The sequence below is a fragment of the Passer montanus genome, unplaced genomic scaffold, assembly GCF_014805655.1.
Source record: "Passer montanus isolate IOZ18808 unplaced genomic scaffold, ASM1480565v1 scaffold10, whole genome shotgun sequence".
NCBI lineage: Eukaryota > Metazoa > Chordata > Aves > Passeriformes > Passeridae > Passer > Passer montanus.
In genome coordinates this window covers 7,195,817-7,211,911 of record NW_024356505.1, presented here as the reverse complement: position 1 = coordinate 7,211,911, position 16,095 = coordinate 7,195,817, and the positions used below count along the sequence as shown (strand labels likewise).

Genomic DNA, 16,095 nt, shown 5'->3' with positions numbered 1-16,095 from the left:
CCTTTGTTTTCTCACTGCAGTCCCTACTCCTCATGATCCCTACTGCTGAATGCCACTGCATCTGCTGCTTTCTTCTTCTGAATGTGTGACCTCTCCTTGTTTCTTACCTTTTCTTTATTTTTTTTGATGGCAGCACCACCTCCAACAGCAGTAATTTAGCACAGGAGAAACTAACAAACCTACAAATATCCCAGGTTTCTCCTGTGTCTTATGCCTCACTGGCTTACCATGCTTGTAAGGCCTGTCAAAATCAGGACATGGAACTCAGACTCTAGAAGGATAGCCAAAATATTTCTGGACCATTTTTACATCTACTTGATGTGCATTTTCTTAGCTCTCCTGTGAAGGAAGTTTCATTCTTACAGCCTTTTCACACACACTGAAGAGATACAGATTAGGCATGTTAAATAATTTTGGAATAAAAAAATTCCTTGCCCCTGAGAATTACACAAAATAAAGTACTGTTATTTCTTCATTCTTCCAGTGTCCCAAATGCTAATTTATTTTCATATACTGCATGCTTTTTGACATCTTCAGACATTCTTACTCATTTATTGCTGCTTCTCAGAATGTGTTTACATTAAAACTTATTTTATTGCAACCATTTATCCTTACATATGGCTCTGGTATGAAAAACATGCTAGAGAATAAATTGAAGAATAACAGGTGACTTGTGATGGGCTATTTGTCTAGAACTGTTTTACTGAAAACCCATTAAAAATATCTATTCAATAACAAAAATAATTTTCTGTCCTGTCATTATAACAAGTGATAAGAGTCTTTGAAAAGGTAATGTAGATCGATGTATCTGTAAAATAAAAATTATGCCATATGCTCAGATTTATTGCTAAACCATAAAAATAAACAGATTGTCATTTTGGAAGAACAACTTTTATGCAAGTGATGAAATTCTGTACTTGGCACACAAGGTATTCAAGCAGACAAACATAAGGACCGAGGTTTACTGATTATTTGATTTATAATTTAGTGCTTTTATCATCAATTTAAAAAGTAACAAAACATCTGAGCAAATATCCCATAGTTTTAAAACTGCATATACAACTGGCTTATTGAATTACAAGATTTAGACATGTTTTGTATTGGTGTGTAGACTAAGGTGAGAGATAATAATGCTGAAGTGTCTGCAGCTAATGAAAACATAACACCTGCTATTGGGTGGCATGGCTCACAGCAAAAAAGCAATATATCACTGTCCTGAAAATTACCAGCAGGAACAGGAAAATGAGCTATTGCTAATTAAACTTTTTATGTAAAAACACTATTGCTAATCAAACCTTTATCACCCCACCCTGTCACATTCTTTCTTCTTCATTTACACTTCATCCTGTAATCCTTGAAGTATCAGCTTTAAAGCTGTCTTATAGGTTGTGGTTTTTTGACATGTGATAGGAATAACTTGTGACAATGATTATTTAGAGAAGATACCTAAAATTAAAAAGTGACCACAGGTGAAGAAAGAGTGGTACAATTAAACTATATCTGGTCATTCTGATAGCTAATTGGAAGTAATATTTAAGTTACTAGCAAAACATAAGGACTTTGTTCAAGGTGAAATTTCATCTTTCTTGTGACATCTGAAAACCACCTTTATTACAAGGAAAAAAAAAGTTTTATTCGGTAATGACCACAATATAAGAAGAATTCATTAAATAAAGGAATTATGCCTTTGGATTTTAATTACTTAATTGCTATGAAATTTGCTACACAACATTCACATAAATTGAATACTGATATTACCCTAACAAGATATCTAATTAAAAGAAAAAAAAAATTGCTTTTTCAAAAATTCTCGGCTAGCATATAAGAATACTAAATTTCTACTAATGGAGGACCACATAACAACTCTATTTTTAATTTACATTGTTATAATTACTGCAATATTTGTACAATAAAGTGAAAAAGAACATAAGATATTTGAAATAAAAAAGCATTCTTCTTCTATCCTGTAGGGAAAGATCAACTTATTATTTTTGTCAAAGAAATAAAAAAATCAAAGCAAGCACTGACAATTTCAATACTCTAAATGTAAATTAAAATAATTCAGACAAAAGGCTTGGAGGCAAGTGATTCTCCCACCAAGGGATGATTTTCACTTGTCTCCAGGTGTAACATTATGTGCACTGATGGGCTGATCAACAGAACAGAACTTCTCCCCAGCTGTAATCAGGAGTGATTGATGGTTGGGACAAAAAAGTTGATTATCATGACAAGTCCACTGATGCAGAGAAAATAGGCTATGCTGGGGAAAGGATAAAACCTGTTCAGAGACTACCTTATAAAATCTCCTTTCTAAGGGATAAAAAGAAACATTTATATCCATCAAAAAATTGCTAACATAAATTAATTCAGTACATTTGCTATGCATTTGTATCTAAAGTTATCCCACCACAACACAATGAGACCTATCTAAATACCAAACAGACTAAATCTATTTTTAAAATCATACTTTGAGGTCACCTCATCAAACAATTATATATATGGAAGTACCTGTATGGTCTACCAGTAGACCATTACCTCAGTTTAATACATGATTTGAATTCATAATTCAGATTTTAAAGTCTGTGGGGGAGTTAGGTGTAAGTGCCATTTTGAATTCTTTGCTGAAAAGAAGTCAGTTCCTTTTTAACCATTTAAAACCTTGAAAGTCTTCACTTCCAATTGAGCTAAAAAAAAAAATTCACAAGTGTGGGCAATATGCCCTCAAAAGTATAGTTCAAATATGTGGTTGTTTCTTCCAATATAAAGCTTTTAAAAAAAGGTATTGGGTTGCAATTCCATTCCTTCAGAGGATAAGGCTCCCAGCTGTTAGCTGTGATGTAAGTAAGTACACAGAATAGCAATATCTCCAGAGACTACAAAAGACATCAGAGGAGTGATAAAAGAACTTGGATGCTGAAAAAGTCAGGCCTGGAGGTTCTGAAGTGGAATTTGTTTACATCAGGGGCAGTTGTGTTTAATAGCAATTCTTTCAAAAGGAAACATCATATTTGCTCCAAGAAGAAGCTGCACAGACACAGTGGAGAAGAATATCTTACAAGTACCTAAGGGAGCACAAATTTACTGACCAAAAAGAGAAAGAAAAAAAAAAAAAAGAAAAAGGTGTCCAGAGTCTGTGTAACATTACTTGGAAAGATTTCATTGCTGTTGGAAGGGAATATCATCAACCAAAGCCAAGTATAAGCACTACTAAAACATTACTTTAATCTTAATGCATTTTTTAGAAGAAATTATTTGGGGGGGGGGTGTGTGGATGGATTGATGAAAAATACAGTTATACAGTTTGCTGCACTTTTTTTTTTTTCACTTTTTCTGTATCCCAGACTGGGATATACCCCTGTCTGTTTATCTTTGGTTCTTTTTTATGTCCTTATCAGTGCCTGAGAAAGTAAACCAGGAGTCACTGCTTGGTAACTGGAAGAGACAATGTTTTGCCGCGTTTACAGTGAAATCTGTTATCTGCACTACCATTAATAATCCAGAATCTCAGATTTCCTACTATATTAATTCTTATTTTTAAAAATAAATGTGAAAGTAAGAAGTTAAAACAGACCAAAATATAATAGATGAAGATTGCACAACAAAGAGTTTAAAGTTTTTCTTTCCTTTGAAGTGAGGACTTGCTTATAGACAATGGCTTCTGTAAAAACTCCCCAGCACAATTATTCTTAAATTTCAATTGCTTGTTAGAGTTGACTGACTTTGCATGTTAATTGAAGAAGCTGACAGAAAAAAAAAACAAAACCTGCCTTAAACAGTTAATTGAAGAAGCTGAAAGAAAAAAAAAAAAAAAACCAACTGCTTCAGACGCAGGTAAGGCAAAAAGTGAAGAGATTTCTCTCCTTGCAGTTTAAACAGGCAGATTTTTCCATGAATGTCACAATACAGAACCAGAAGAGTGACTTCCTTTCCACTCTTTTATACTGTGTTTTCCATTGTCTACACTAATTCCCTCATGTATAAAATGGTATTTTTCAATGTACAGTTTTCAATGTACAATACTAAACATTGTCTTCTTTCCCACAGTTCCAGCCAAAAACTTCAAAGGAGTTCTGGTTAGCCTCTACCTGCCCAACCATAGCATTTTAATTTCATTCATATATTCCTCCACCCTCCTCCAGGCAGAAAGTCTTTCCGACTCTGTTGTAACTCCAAGAATGTCATTACAGGACCAAATCCTGGAAGTCATCTCAGTGACTAACAGATAATCCACTGAAAGCAGATTTTGGAAGATCTAGGACCTATGAGACCATTTAGATCTGCATGCTGCCTCCCAGTAGAGTGTTTTCTGATGTATTCTTATACATTAAGTTAATCATTTCTGAGAAAAAAGAAATTTCTGACAGTAACACACACAGATGTGGCGGAAGGTTGCTTTTATTTCAGACTTTCTGTCTTATTAACTGCTATCACCTCTGTCTTTCCTTCAGCTCTTAGCAGTTCTGAGATCCACACCCACATAAAGTTAAAAGTTGGCCCCAAAAGGGCAAATACTGCAACTGTTCTTTTCAGTGCCACAAGCAAAAACCTTTTCAACTAATTTGTCTTCATATTCCACAGTCAGAATACCAGCCATTAATCTTTTGCAATTTATAAACAGGTCTATCAGAGAGAGCAATTGCCTATTCACATATCATTTCTGGCAAACTCCAGTAATTTAAAAGAGATGTCAAACCTTCTGCACAATTGACTTGTTTTATCAAAATAAGTGAGAGCTTTGAAAATGAAATAACCTAATAGGATGAACAGAGGTAGGAAACAAGAGCTGCCAAACGAAAATAAAAAAAGTTCAAGTTTGACATAATCTAAGTCCTACACACTAACACCTGATGATCAGCTGAATGTTTTAATCTCTTCCTATAGTAACTCTGATATTCAGCTGACATAGACATTAGACATTTCTCCTCAACCCTGCTTTTTCAGGTAGCTGAAAGCATTACATTTTCCTTTCTCCTGGATATATAGAATAGTTTAGATTAGAAAAGACCTTTAAGATTTTCGAGTCCAACTGTTCAAACAGCATTGCCAAGTCCCTAAGTACAATTTCTACCCATTTTTACCTTGAAGGATGGTGACCCAAAAACTTGCCTTGCCTGAAGCCTGTTCCAGTGCTTCATTTAGACATGCCCTCTTCTACTACCACTGCTGAACGTGGCTAGAGAGTGAATTTTGTGAGGAAAGTGAAAGTCTTGTAACATGAATACAGTGGACACCAAGGCATTCCATGCCTCCCCACCAGCAACAGCCTAAGAAAACAGATGACATTAAGAATCTTCTTTCTTAAACATCAGTGACTTAAAATCTTCTTCTTTCCTACTGCCTTCTTGACCTGAGGCAATGTCCCTGTGGGCCTGATACCCCCAGGCTGCTCCATGTTCTAGGACAGTACAGATTTTCTAGACAAAATAGGTTACTTTCATTAAAGGAAAGGAGATAAGGGGAAGGATTATCAAGAGCTTGTGCAGTGAGTTTGTCTAGCAAACTCCACAGCTTGTACACCACACAGAGACCATCCACAGCAGTTACTGAGGGTCACACAGAATATTTAGATTGCTGCCAGTACTTAGGAAATAGTCACAAAGAAATAGTCACAACCTTATGATATCAATCAGAGGACTCAGTTCAACACCAAAAGTACTCCAAAAGAACCCTGGAGTTCAAATATCAAAAGTGCTTCAAAGCTAAACAAGGTACTCTGTCAGACATGAATAATTTCTGCTTCTAGGTTGTATAGATTCATAAAAGGTGCTTTATACAACCAAAGCAAATTATGTATACTTTCTACTTAAGCATTTAAGAAAGGTTTTAAGAAATTGGAGGTTTTGTGAATATTTATTTCTACTCTTAAATTCAGATTATTCTGGCTTTCATAGTTTTGAACTCAAGTTACTTATTCCCTACGTTAAAAAGGTTATATATAAGCAAATAAGGATGATTTTTGTTTCAAAATGAATACTCGAAAAAGGAAAATAAAAATCATATTTTAAAAAGTTTGAATGCTCTAGTATGGGAAAGACCAAAGTTTCACAGGATCTGACTGCAATTCATATTACAATCTTTAAAACTGTAGTCTAGGAAAGAGGAGGTAATTCTTCTAAAATATGCAGGCTAAGGCAATAAAACCCGACTCCACTGAGCATCACACTAGGCAGAGGATATATCAGGTTGCTTTCAAAACTCTTCATGTAAGCAATTGAAATGCAAAATATTCAGTGCTATTTGATTAGACTATTGGAATGCCAAAAAATCAAGTAATTAAATACTTTGTTAGCAATTCTTTATGGTTTCTATATAGTATTGATGCAAATGCTAGATATCCCATAGAAATCTCCACACTAATCATTTTCTGTGATTACTTGTTATTTTTTACAGTGATTACCACAGACCAATAGCTCTGGAAAAATATCCACTTTGAGTGTATTTCCATTTTGACTCATATTCTGATCTCAAAGAAATAGCATGTGCAATTCTGTAACTGGAATCAGTATTTGTTCCTCCTTACTTTAACTCCATAGTACAGGAAAGATGGTACATTATTAGAAAGAAACAGCATATGTACAGAGAGACAGTTACAGAAATATATAAATTATATATAGATATATACACGAATAAGTTAAATCTGGATGAACTTTTGTGCTGGTTCAGGTACAACTTCTGCAATCACTACTATAGTCTCATATAATAATACAGATTTTAAAGGGATCCTGAGCATCTGTAAATATTTACACAAAAGAATCTTCCTTAAAGAACCAGGCTGATGAATTCATATAACACAGGCACATCGGTTTGGAAAAAAAAATAAAATGCCCCAAGATAATCAATCAATCAATCAATCAATGCGATTGATGGCTAATAATACCTGCCAAAAGTGACTTTGCTTAAAAAACCTGAGCACTACAATTCAAGCAGAAATTATGGTCTATACTAAACCAGGATTCTAAATCTCTAGCTTAATTGTAAATCTGAATCTAACCCATAATTGTTGTACATTTGCATGTACAACAAAACATGCAAATGATAAGACACTGTGGTTACAGCCACAAACAGAAAAATGATTGAAGCAAATAGCACTGATTGCTTCAAATACCATTTAAGCCAATTGACCAACAACAGAATTCAAATCAGAAGGGTGAAATGTTAAATAACTTCTAGTATTTAACTGTACCAGGTTTTCCTGGTTCTTAATAGATCAACATTTTAAAGTTCCCTTCTCTTTGTAAAAGAGAGGCCATAGGCCAAGCGTGACTGTCATTGGGCAAAGATGAGGAAATCCGTATTATATTTTCCAAACTACAGAGAGAGATTTGTAAATTAGTCAAGCAAGACGTTATGTAATCTCTAAGGTGTGGGATTACATTCACCATCTCTTGTCCAGCATCAGAAACAGGTGCCTAATTTGTGAACCCTCTGCCAACAGGCACCCCTCAACTGTCCATACATTTCCTTCCAAAACTTCACTACCATTACAGTTAAGTTGTTTCACAAAGCAGTCTAACAAAAAATCTCTTAAATAAAATGAATCTGAAGAATTAGTCAAATTTTTTTATCTATCAAAAACAAGGAACACAAAGATCAATTGGTCACTAAACTTTTATTAACTCTGATTCAGATATGGAAAGCCAATTATATTTCCAAGGTCTTTTTTGCTGTGCATCTCTCCAGTTCTTTCTACTCTCCCTAGCTGAGTGAATTTTTTTCACGTCTTGTCATATTAGTGGATGTGTTCTAAATCCTCCAACTAATTATGCTTTCATTGGAGTGTGATGACCACTGTTATAAATAATCCTTCACCTGATGCATTGCCAATTTCAACTCATAGAATCGTAAAATAGTTTGAGTTGAAAGGGACTTTTTAAAGGTCATCTAGTTTAGCACCTCTGCAAGAAGCAGGGATATCTTGAACTGGATCAGGCTGCACAGAGGTAAGCTCAACCTGACCTTGGATATTTCCAGGGATGGAGCATCCACCTCTTTGGGAAACCCATTCCAGTGTTCTATAACCCCCATTTTAATAAACATATTCCTTATGTCCAATCCAATTGGCCCTCCTTCAGTTTAAATCCATTACCTCTTGTCCAAAAATTTGTTTCCATCTTTCCTCTAATTTCTGAAAGGCCACAGAGATCACTACTGCATTCCCTTCTCCAGACTGAACAACTCCAGCTCTCTCAGCTTTTCCTCAAGGAGAGGTGTTCAAGCCCACTGGTCATCTTGGTGTCCCTTCTCTGGATGTGCTCCAACAGGTCCATGACTTTCCTGTGCTGAGGATCCCAGTACTGGATGCAGTAGTCAAGGTGGAGTCTCACAAGAGTGGAGCAGAGGAGAATCCCCTCCCCTGACCTGCTGCCCACACCACTTTGGATGGAGACTAAGACCTGTTTGGCTTTCTGGGCTGTAGGTGCAAAGTGTTGGGTCACGTCCAACCTCTCATCCACAAGTACCACTAGTCCTTCTTGTAGGGTTGCTCTTGAATGTTTGCTGTGGAATACTTATTGATAATTCTCATATTTGTGGGAAAAATTATCATAGGATTAGTTGGATGAGTTTTTGGTTTTTTTTCTGCATTAGCCATCATATTTGGATTATGATTCATAATCCCATGAAGCCCAACATTTACTCATTTTAGTACTTGTGCATTTACTTTTTCCAGTCTAAACTTCCATGAACAATAGTTCATGCTTTTATTTACTGCACTTGTCAGAATTCCAGACTGTTTTCTCCAACTGGAGATAATTTTGGACCAAGATCTGGAACTTACCACCATCCATCAAGAGTCTGCCACCCTTCATCTAGATGTCATCCACAAAACTGGCATGTGTACACTGTCCTGTCAGGCACATTGCTAATGAAAAATTAGAGTAACAGTGAGCATGGAAGAGACTCTTTCAGATCCTAACTTCTTGTGACCTTTTGTTTTGACAGGAAACCATCAGGAGCTACTCTCACTGCAGCTCTTCATTCTGTTGTGCAACCAACTTTTAATAATTTCACCTGGACCATATTCTCCAACTTACAGGACTGTCACATAGGACTGTATAAACCCTTGTTACAGCCAAAATATGTCACATCTATTTATTCCCTGTTATCCATTTGGCCAATTACCCTGTCAAAGGGAAAAATTAGATTCATTTGACATGATTTGTTCTTGACAAATTCATGTTGACTCTTTATTACCACCTTATTATACCCTAGGCCCTTACAAGTTGATACATTAATCTTTTATTCTAGATATCAAGCATAGCCTAAATAGGATATTAGACCTCTGGTCCTGCTTCTTTCCCAACAAAAGTTAGAACCACAGTAAAATACTGCAGAGTTATATTGCATCCTTATCCTCAAAAAAATCCTTCACTGCTGTTTGAAAGGAAGACCACCTCAATTTGGTGATACCTTTGTTTCATAGAGATGGAGAAAAATATGGTACAAAAAAAAGAAATAAGGACTGATGAGAATCCATGATTTGCAGGGAAATATTACTACTGTTGCTATTCAAGTCAAACAATAACTTCTGGCTGATATAATTGGAAATATTTTTTAAAGTGTATCATAATGGAATTCAAGTCAGAACACTGCCCAACCTTTCCATAAAGGCAAACTGGGTCATCACTGAGCCATCTCGTTAAATGAGAGGGAAGAAAAAGGTAATCCCTTTGCAAAAAATTGACCTTGTTGGCAGGTATTGATAACTATATAACTTCATCAAAAAATCTCATGGGCAAAGGAAGATCACATAGTCAAGGCAGGAAAATTCAGTGAGTGCTTTTTTTTTTTGCTTTTTTTCCCAGCAATAAGCAGAAAATTACTCCTACAGGTACCTATAGGCACCTGAAATATCCTACTGAAATTGGCTGGATCACGTTTTACAGATACTTTAAATCTTAAAGATTTAATGTTTGCTACAAAGCGAGCATTTACTGGTGCAATAGCTCTCAGCAGCTGCCAACATCTAAGTGGCAACATTGGCACTTGCAGCTGAGCATGCATATATTTAAATGTTTCACCCTAGTTTGAATGCACAATGTGAGTGTAAATGATATGTCTAGATTTCTCAGAAAAAAAATTGCTTGAAATGGAATCCACAAAACCTACCTTTGCTGTTCTAATGTTTTTGCTCAGCATGGAGAGGCTTTGGTTATTTGCACATTCCTCCCTTCCCTTGTATGAGATTTATTTTAAAAAACATACTGAACACACAGCTGTCATGAAGATTTATAGATTACTCCTTTACAAGGAAGCTAAATGATTTTAGACTATTGTACTGCCTTTTCTCATCTTTTTTTAATGTGATTTTGATATCATGTAACCAGAAAAAAAAAGAAAAAAAAAAAAAAAGCTCTGCTGCTGTAAAAGGAATCTCTATCTATAGGGAGAAAATTGTGTATTCTATGCAAAAAAGAAAAATCCCACAGACTAGTTTTATTGTAAACATTTTCATAATATTGTTGTGTAGCAGGAAAATGGAATTTCTATTCATTACTCTCTGAAAAAAAAAAAAAATCTATCTCCCGCATCTAAAAATAGAGACATATTGGTAGAATAGACACAAAGCCTAGGTTCCTAGACAGAAAAGTTATTTATTGCTGTTATGGATTTAAATTGTGTTCAACAAAATATGATGAAAATGAAAGGTAGGAATATTGAGTAAGTGGAAACTTTTTCATGATAATAAGAGAAAGAATTACAATGTGTGTGCTTGCCATTCATAGTAGAGTTATCAAAATATGATAGCTAACAGCTCTTTTTCTTCAAAGCATTTTTTCCTTTGAATCCAAATATTAAATCTTTAGTTTACCACATTTTTGCTTCAAACACAGATGGGCATATCAAAATTACCTAAGCAATGGAGAAAATAGCTCTACCTATTCCCCTCATGTTGCAGAAGAACATTCCTAAACTGCAGGGGAACTCAGACTACAAATTATTTCTTGAACACCTCAGCAGAGCACTTTGTGATTTTCAGCAGTAATAACTATAAGCACTGGAATGAGGAGACACCATCATAAAGATATCCACAAATTGCCTCTGTGTGGTGGTGAAAAGAGGGAGAGATATCATTCCAGGTTAATCAATGGGCAGATTTTGGATCATAATCTCTCAATCAATCAACACTGTGGTTGCTTTAAAACTCAGGTGAATATTAAAAGTTGAAAATGAAACATACTCATCAAGAAGTTCTCCCCATTCGGTAGAGATAATATTGATATATTACAGAGAGGGGAGCATTAAAACAACCTTCTCAACAGTATTGGCTGTTTGAGTTTAAGCCTCAAACACCTGAAGGTGTGAAGGGACAGGTAAATATTAGCTGGTCTTCCAAGAGTTTGCCATGAACACCTTAAAGTAACAGAGGTCTTCTGAAACCAGTTTTTTTGATTTTCAGAGCCATCTAAAGTTTTTTGGACATTGTAGGTAGCTCTGGAAATGGCCTCTGCTTCTTTCCTTTCTCTTTTTCAGAAACCTTTCTAAAAGAAGCAGAAAAGGAGCAGTACAGAAGTAGAGTAGTCCTCTGAGTAAAAAGTATCAGTGTCCACTGATGCTTTGTTTGTCTCTGCATAGAAGGATCTTTACTTTAAACATTTTATTCTGGAAAATGCCTAGATCTTCTCAGCTGGAAAATTTTCCATTCCACATATCAATCTAAGCCATGTAACTGTTAATGGACTAAGTAACTTTACTGATATGTTCATCTTGTCTTTTTTCTAGACATTTTTGAAGAAAAATAAATGGTATATCCTCTTTGAAATGAGGTGTTTCACTCTGGTATGTAACACTGAAGTGTTTGATCTCTCTTTCAGCTATATACTGTGTCTGGTTCAGCATGACATGCTTTTTCCTGAGACAAAGCTAAAAAAGCTGAGAATTTTGAGTGATAAATTGTGCTGCTTGGTTGGTAAGATCCACTGTGGCTCAGAAGTCTCCATCATTCCTTCCTCATGAATGACTCAGTATCCACAGTCCTAATTTTGGCATCTGGTTTCTAAATGGAAGAGCCTAATTTGACTCTTCTATTTTTATCTGTGATGGACATGACAGTATTGCCCTTTCTTGCACCACTCTTTGAGAATTATGTCAGTGTTATAAGAGAAGATGTCCATTCAGTAAATGAGCTAAATAACCTGGAGTCATCAGTGAAATTAAATATGTGATGCTGACTGGTCCAGAAATTGTGGTTGAGATATTTTTGAAATTATTTCTAAGGGATAGAAAGCTGAGGAGAATGAAAAGAAATACAATATTTTCACCCCCAGATGGGAAATCCCTAAAATTAGGCTTCAAGGTTTAATTTAAGTTTTTGATAAACTCATGGTTTTGATAAATAATCGATAAACTAAAAATAGCACAAACTGTATATAAATGGCTGCCTTTAAATAGGCAGGAGTATACAAGAATTATTTCACTTCTTCCTATGACTAGAATTAGAAAGGAACCTTGTGGACGCTTTTGGGTTTGACCTCACTCTAAGTCAAAACATTTTTATTCTGGCAGAAGTAACTTCCATAATTAAATTACGTAGTGAATTAAAGACAGGGCAAGATTAGTTCTCACTAACAATGCCCCTTTGAAGAAACTTCCTGAAGCGCCTAGAATAGCAGAAAAAAAATACACTTTACTACGTCAGGGTTTCTGAGAAGGAAATAGAAGTGTTAAAACCTAAGAGGCTTTTCTGTGACACAACAGGTATTAGTTGGCAAGGAGCATCCCAGCACAGCTCCCTTGGGTAATTATGGGAGACAGGTTTCCTTCCTTGGTGTATTAGAGGGCATCTCCAGTTCAGCTTTCTCTGCTTCATTGCTGGAGGAGTGAGAGGATGCAAGGAGCCAACTGAAGGGACACATAACCAGGACTGGTAGAAGAATTAGGATCCAGCAAATATGCCAGTGTTATTAGGAGTAATGGATCAGTCAATTTTTCCTATTTACACCCAGTGCAGCACAACTGAAGTTGATGAGCTTACAGGGATATATTGGCAGGGAAATCTGGCTGGGTGTATAAACACTACCAAGCCATTGTGTTTATCTGAAACAGCCTACAGCCTTTTCATCTCCTTAGTGACAAACTGAAATCACAACGTTTCATTTAGGCTCAATTTCTGAAAATTATGGCACATCCTAGAAGATAAGTACATATTTCTAATCTGATACAAAATGATCGACTTACATCAGAATTGAATCTCAGCTGGCAAATGTTGCATGATATGATTTGCTTTCTTCGATGAGGAAGAGGAACTCCAAATGTATGATTTATTACAGCTTTTTGAATTGGGTCCATCTGTGAAGAGAGAAGAAAAAATAAAAAGCTTTTGCTGTTCCACTGTGTGCTATGTTATCTAAAATCTCAAAATAGATTCTGCATCATTCCATACCATGATCTAACAGAAAACTACTATTTTTCTTTGAAACTGAATATTTATTTTTTATGTAGTTATATAAAGAGGTTATGCAGAAGGAAACAAAGAAAAATGTCATTGACTCTCTTGAAACACTTATCTTTAGTTCAATTTTATATTTCTCTTTACTGAAGAAAGGTATAAGCTGTAAATGCCAAACAGGTTTTCCTACCCAAACACCAATCTGTGATATTTATATCAGAGAAAAGCTAACTCAATAAACAAAACAAGAACATTTTAAATAAAATTACTAAGAAAAAGATTAACAAAAATGTGAAATAATATTATGTACACATAATTTCAGAATAGTGTACAATACCTCAGTGTTATCAAATAATGATAATATCCCATGAACCAATAAATGAATCTCTTCCTTGAAACAACATCTACACAGCTTACAAAAGATAAAATCCTCCAAAAATTATTTTCACAGTCATTTGGAGGAAACTATTTTGACTAAACTCTGCTTTAAAGATGAATTTGGACCTTTATGAAAAGGATTATTCTGAGCTAACATCTACCGAACACTGATCTGATAGTGTCTGCAAGTCAGGCTCCCTATTAAGAAAAATGTGTGCCATTTTGGCAGAGAACTTCACGAAAACTACTCGAGGTACTTTTTTACTTGGAGAATTGAAATCACCTTTCCCAAATTCATTGAACAAAATGCTTCTTTTTTTTTTGACAAAAATATAATCGACAGATACTTTAAAAATCTGGTAATAGCTTTGCAGCACCTTGGTTAAGCCACTGATAGATTTTTATCTTTAAATTGTTAAAAAAATCACATATTTTGACTAATTCTGATAATCAGTATTCACAGAGCATAATCTGTGTAAGTCATGAAGAAGATTCCATCTTTCTCCCTGCCCATGTCTCCATGATTCACTGTTTTCTAGTCTGTTGGCAAAGGGTTATTTGATAAATAAAGAATCAGAGCTTGTCCTTAGAGTAATCAATTATTCATGAAAGCTGTAATGGTAGGCAGTCATGGCCTCAATTGCAGTGAATCCAGAGCAGATCACTACAGAATTTTTGCACCACCTGACAGCTGTTCAGTGTCAAATAGAAATAGGTCTTTAAATTAATTTCTGTGGAAAAGAAAATAAGATTGGTTAAAAAAAAATAAAAAATTAAACACGCAGACTCGCACAAACCTCCCAGACAAACCAAGGAAAACAGCAGAACTTTATAGCTCTGCTATACAACAGACTGGTCTGGAAAAAGTTCTCTGTTTGAACGTCTTCTTCAATTTGATGTGAAACACCTCATGCATTTGTGTAATGACCAGTATAAAACAGCACCAATCCCAGCTAGAAACGAGGGATGCCACTGTAACATAACCCCAAAATAACGCTGATGACTTGGGGGTAGTAACATGATCTTGAAAAAGCCCACAATCCAAAAATACTATTATATAGACCAAAAAGGTCACCACTATATAGGAAATTAAATAAATTGTAATGGCTCTTCTTTTTTTGACTGCTCCACTAAGAGGTGAATTCTTATACCAGCAGAATCAATAGACCTGTGTCTTGTTATTTTTAACACTAAAGCATGACATGGTATTAACTGATGCTAATTCTGTGCTGTTCAAGCTTGGAAAAATTCTGTTCCTTTTGACACTGCAGGTCTAAAGCAATTAAAGAAACCTGAAGTTCAGATACATGGATAAGTCAGTACAGGGTAACAAGAAATTGTGCATTCTTTGATCCAGTGTAACTGTTTGGCTTCACATTAACCACAGCTGTGAGATTCTTTAGAGAGCTTCTTTGTTCACTTCCTTAAGTTATGGCACTTGTCAGACAATGCGAGATAATGGCCTTCAGTGTTACCATGTTAATCTTTCCCACTATCTCACAAGTGCCCATTATCTCACAATGACTTGAGAAAGCCAACAAAGTTCTCTATGGGTTAAATAAAAGCTACTACCATGGTTCACAAGATGGAAAAACTAATTTTTTTTTAACTGGACTTACCCATCTTCAGACTAAGTATTCTAGCACCAAATGAGGTTGGATTTCTGAGGCAACTGATACTTTCATAGTGAGAATGAGACTAAATAGTTTTTACAATTAAAAAGATCATGAATGTGTAGAATAGTTGCTCTATGTTATACTTAATTTTAATTTGGTCTCATGGAAAAAATGTGTGGTGTCTCCTAATAAGATCACAGATGTTCTCTTGTTTATCTGCTGATGCAGAAACCCATCAGTACCCCTCCCTTTGAGTTTTTCAAGATGTAGAATTCTACATATACAACTGCATGGCATTACTGGGGATAGGATGCTTTGTATTTATGGCTCTAAATGAAAGTGTTCTGGATAGTTTTCAAATTAATTAAGAAAAACTGCTTCAAAATAATAATCCCTTCACTGCCAGGTCATAGACTCATAGAATTGTTTGAGTTGGAAAGCACCTCATAGATCATCTACTTCCATGTCCATGTCTGCCATGGGCAGGGACACATTCTACTAGATCAGTTGCTCAAAGCCCCATCCAGCCTGGCCTTGAGCACTTCCAAGGCTGGGAGAATTGTTCTTTGATACTGCAAAGCACAGTTAGACTCAAAAACTTACCACCAGATTCTAATAAAGTTTGGCTAGAATGCTTGAGGGATATTTAACATTATTCATTTTCCCTAGAGATTTCATTTGGGAAAAAGCACCAATCCAAAAATTCTAAATAAA

At 35.4% G+C, this 16,095-nt stretch overlaps 1 protein-coding gene across 5 annotated transcripts in view; it reads right to left on the bottom strand.

The window, feature by feature from the left end:
- ZNF385D (zinc finger protein 385D) overlaps positions 1-16,095 on the bottom strand; it is a 412,422-nt gene that overhangs the window by 76,125 nt on the left and 320,202 nt on the right. For 4 of the 5 annotated variants that reach the window (XM_039713027.1, XM_039713000.1, XM_039713018.1 and 1 more), the window contains one exon: positions 13,177-13,287. In XM_039713027.1, coding sequence (XP_039568961.1) covers positions 13,177-13,287 — 111 coding nt within the window. The remainder of the gene's footprint in view (positions 1-13,176; positions 13,288-16,095) is intronic. The other variant, XM_039713010.1, reaches the window with a different exon arrangement.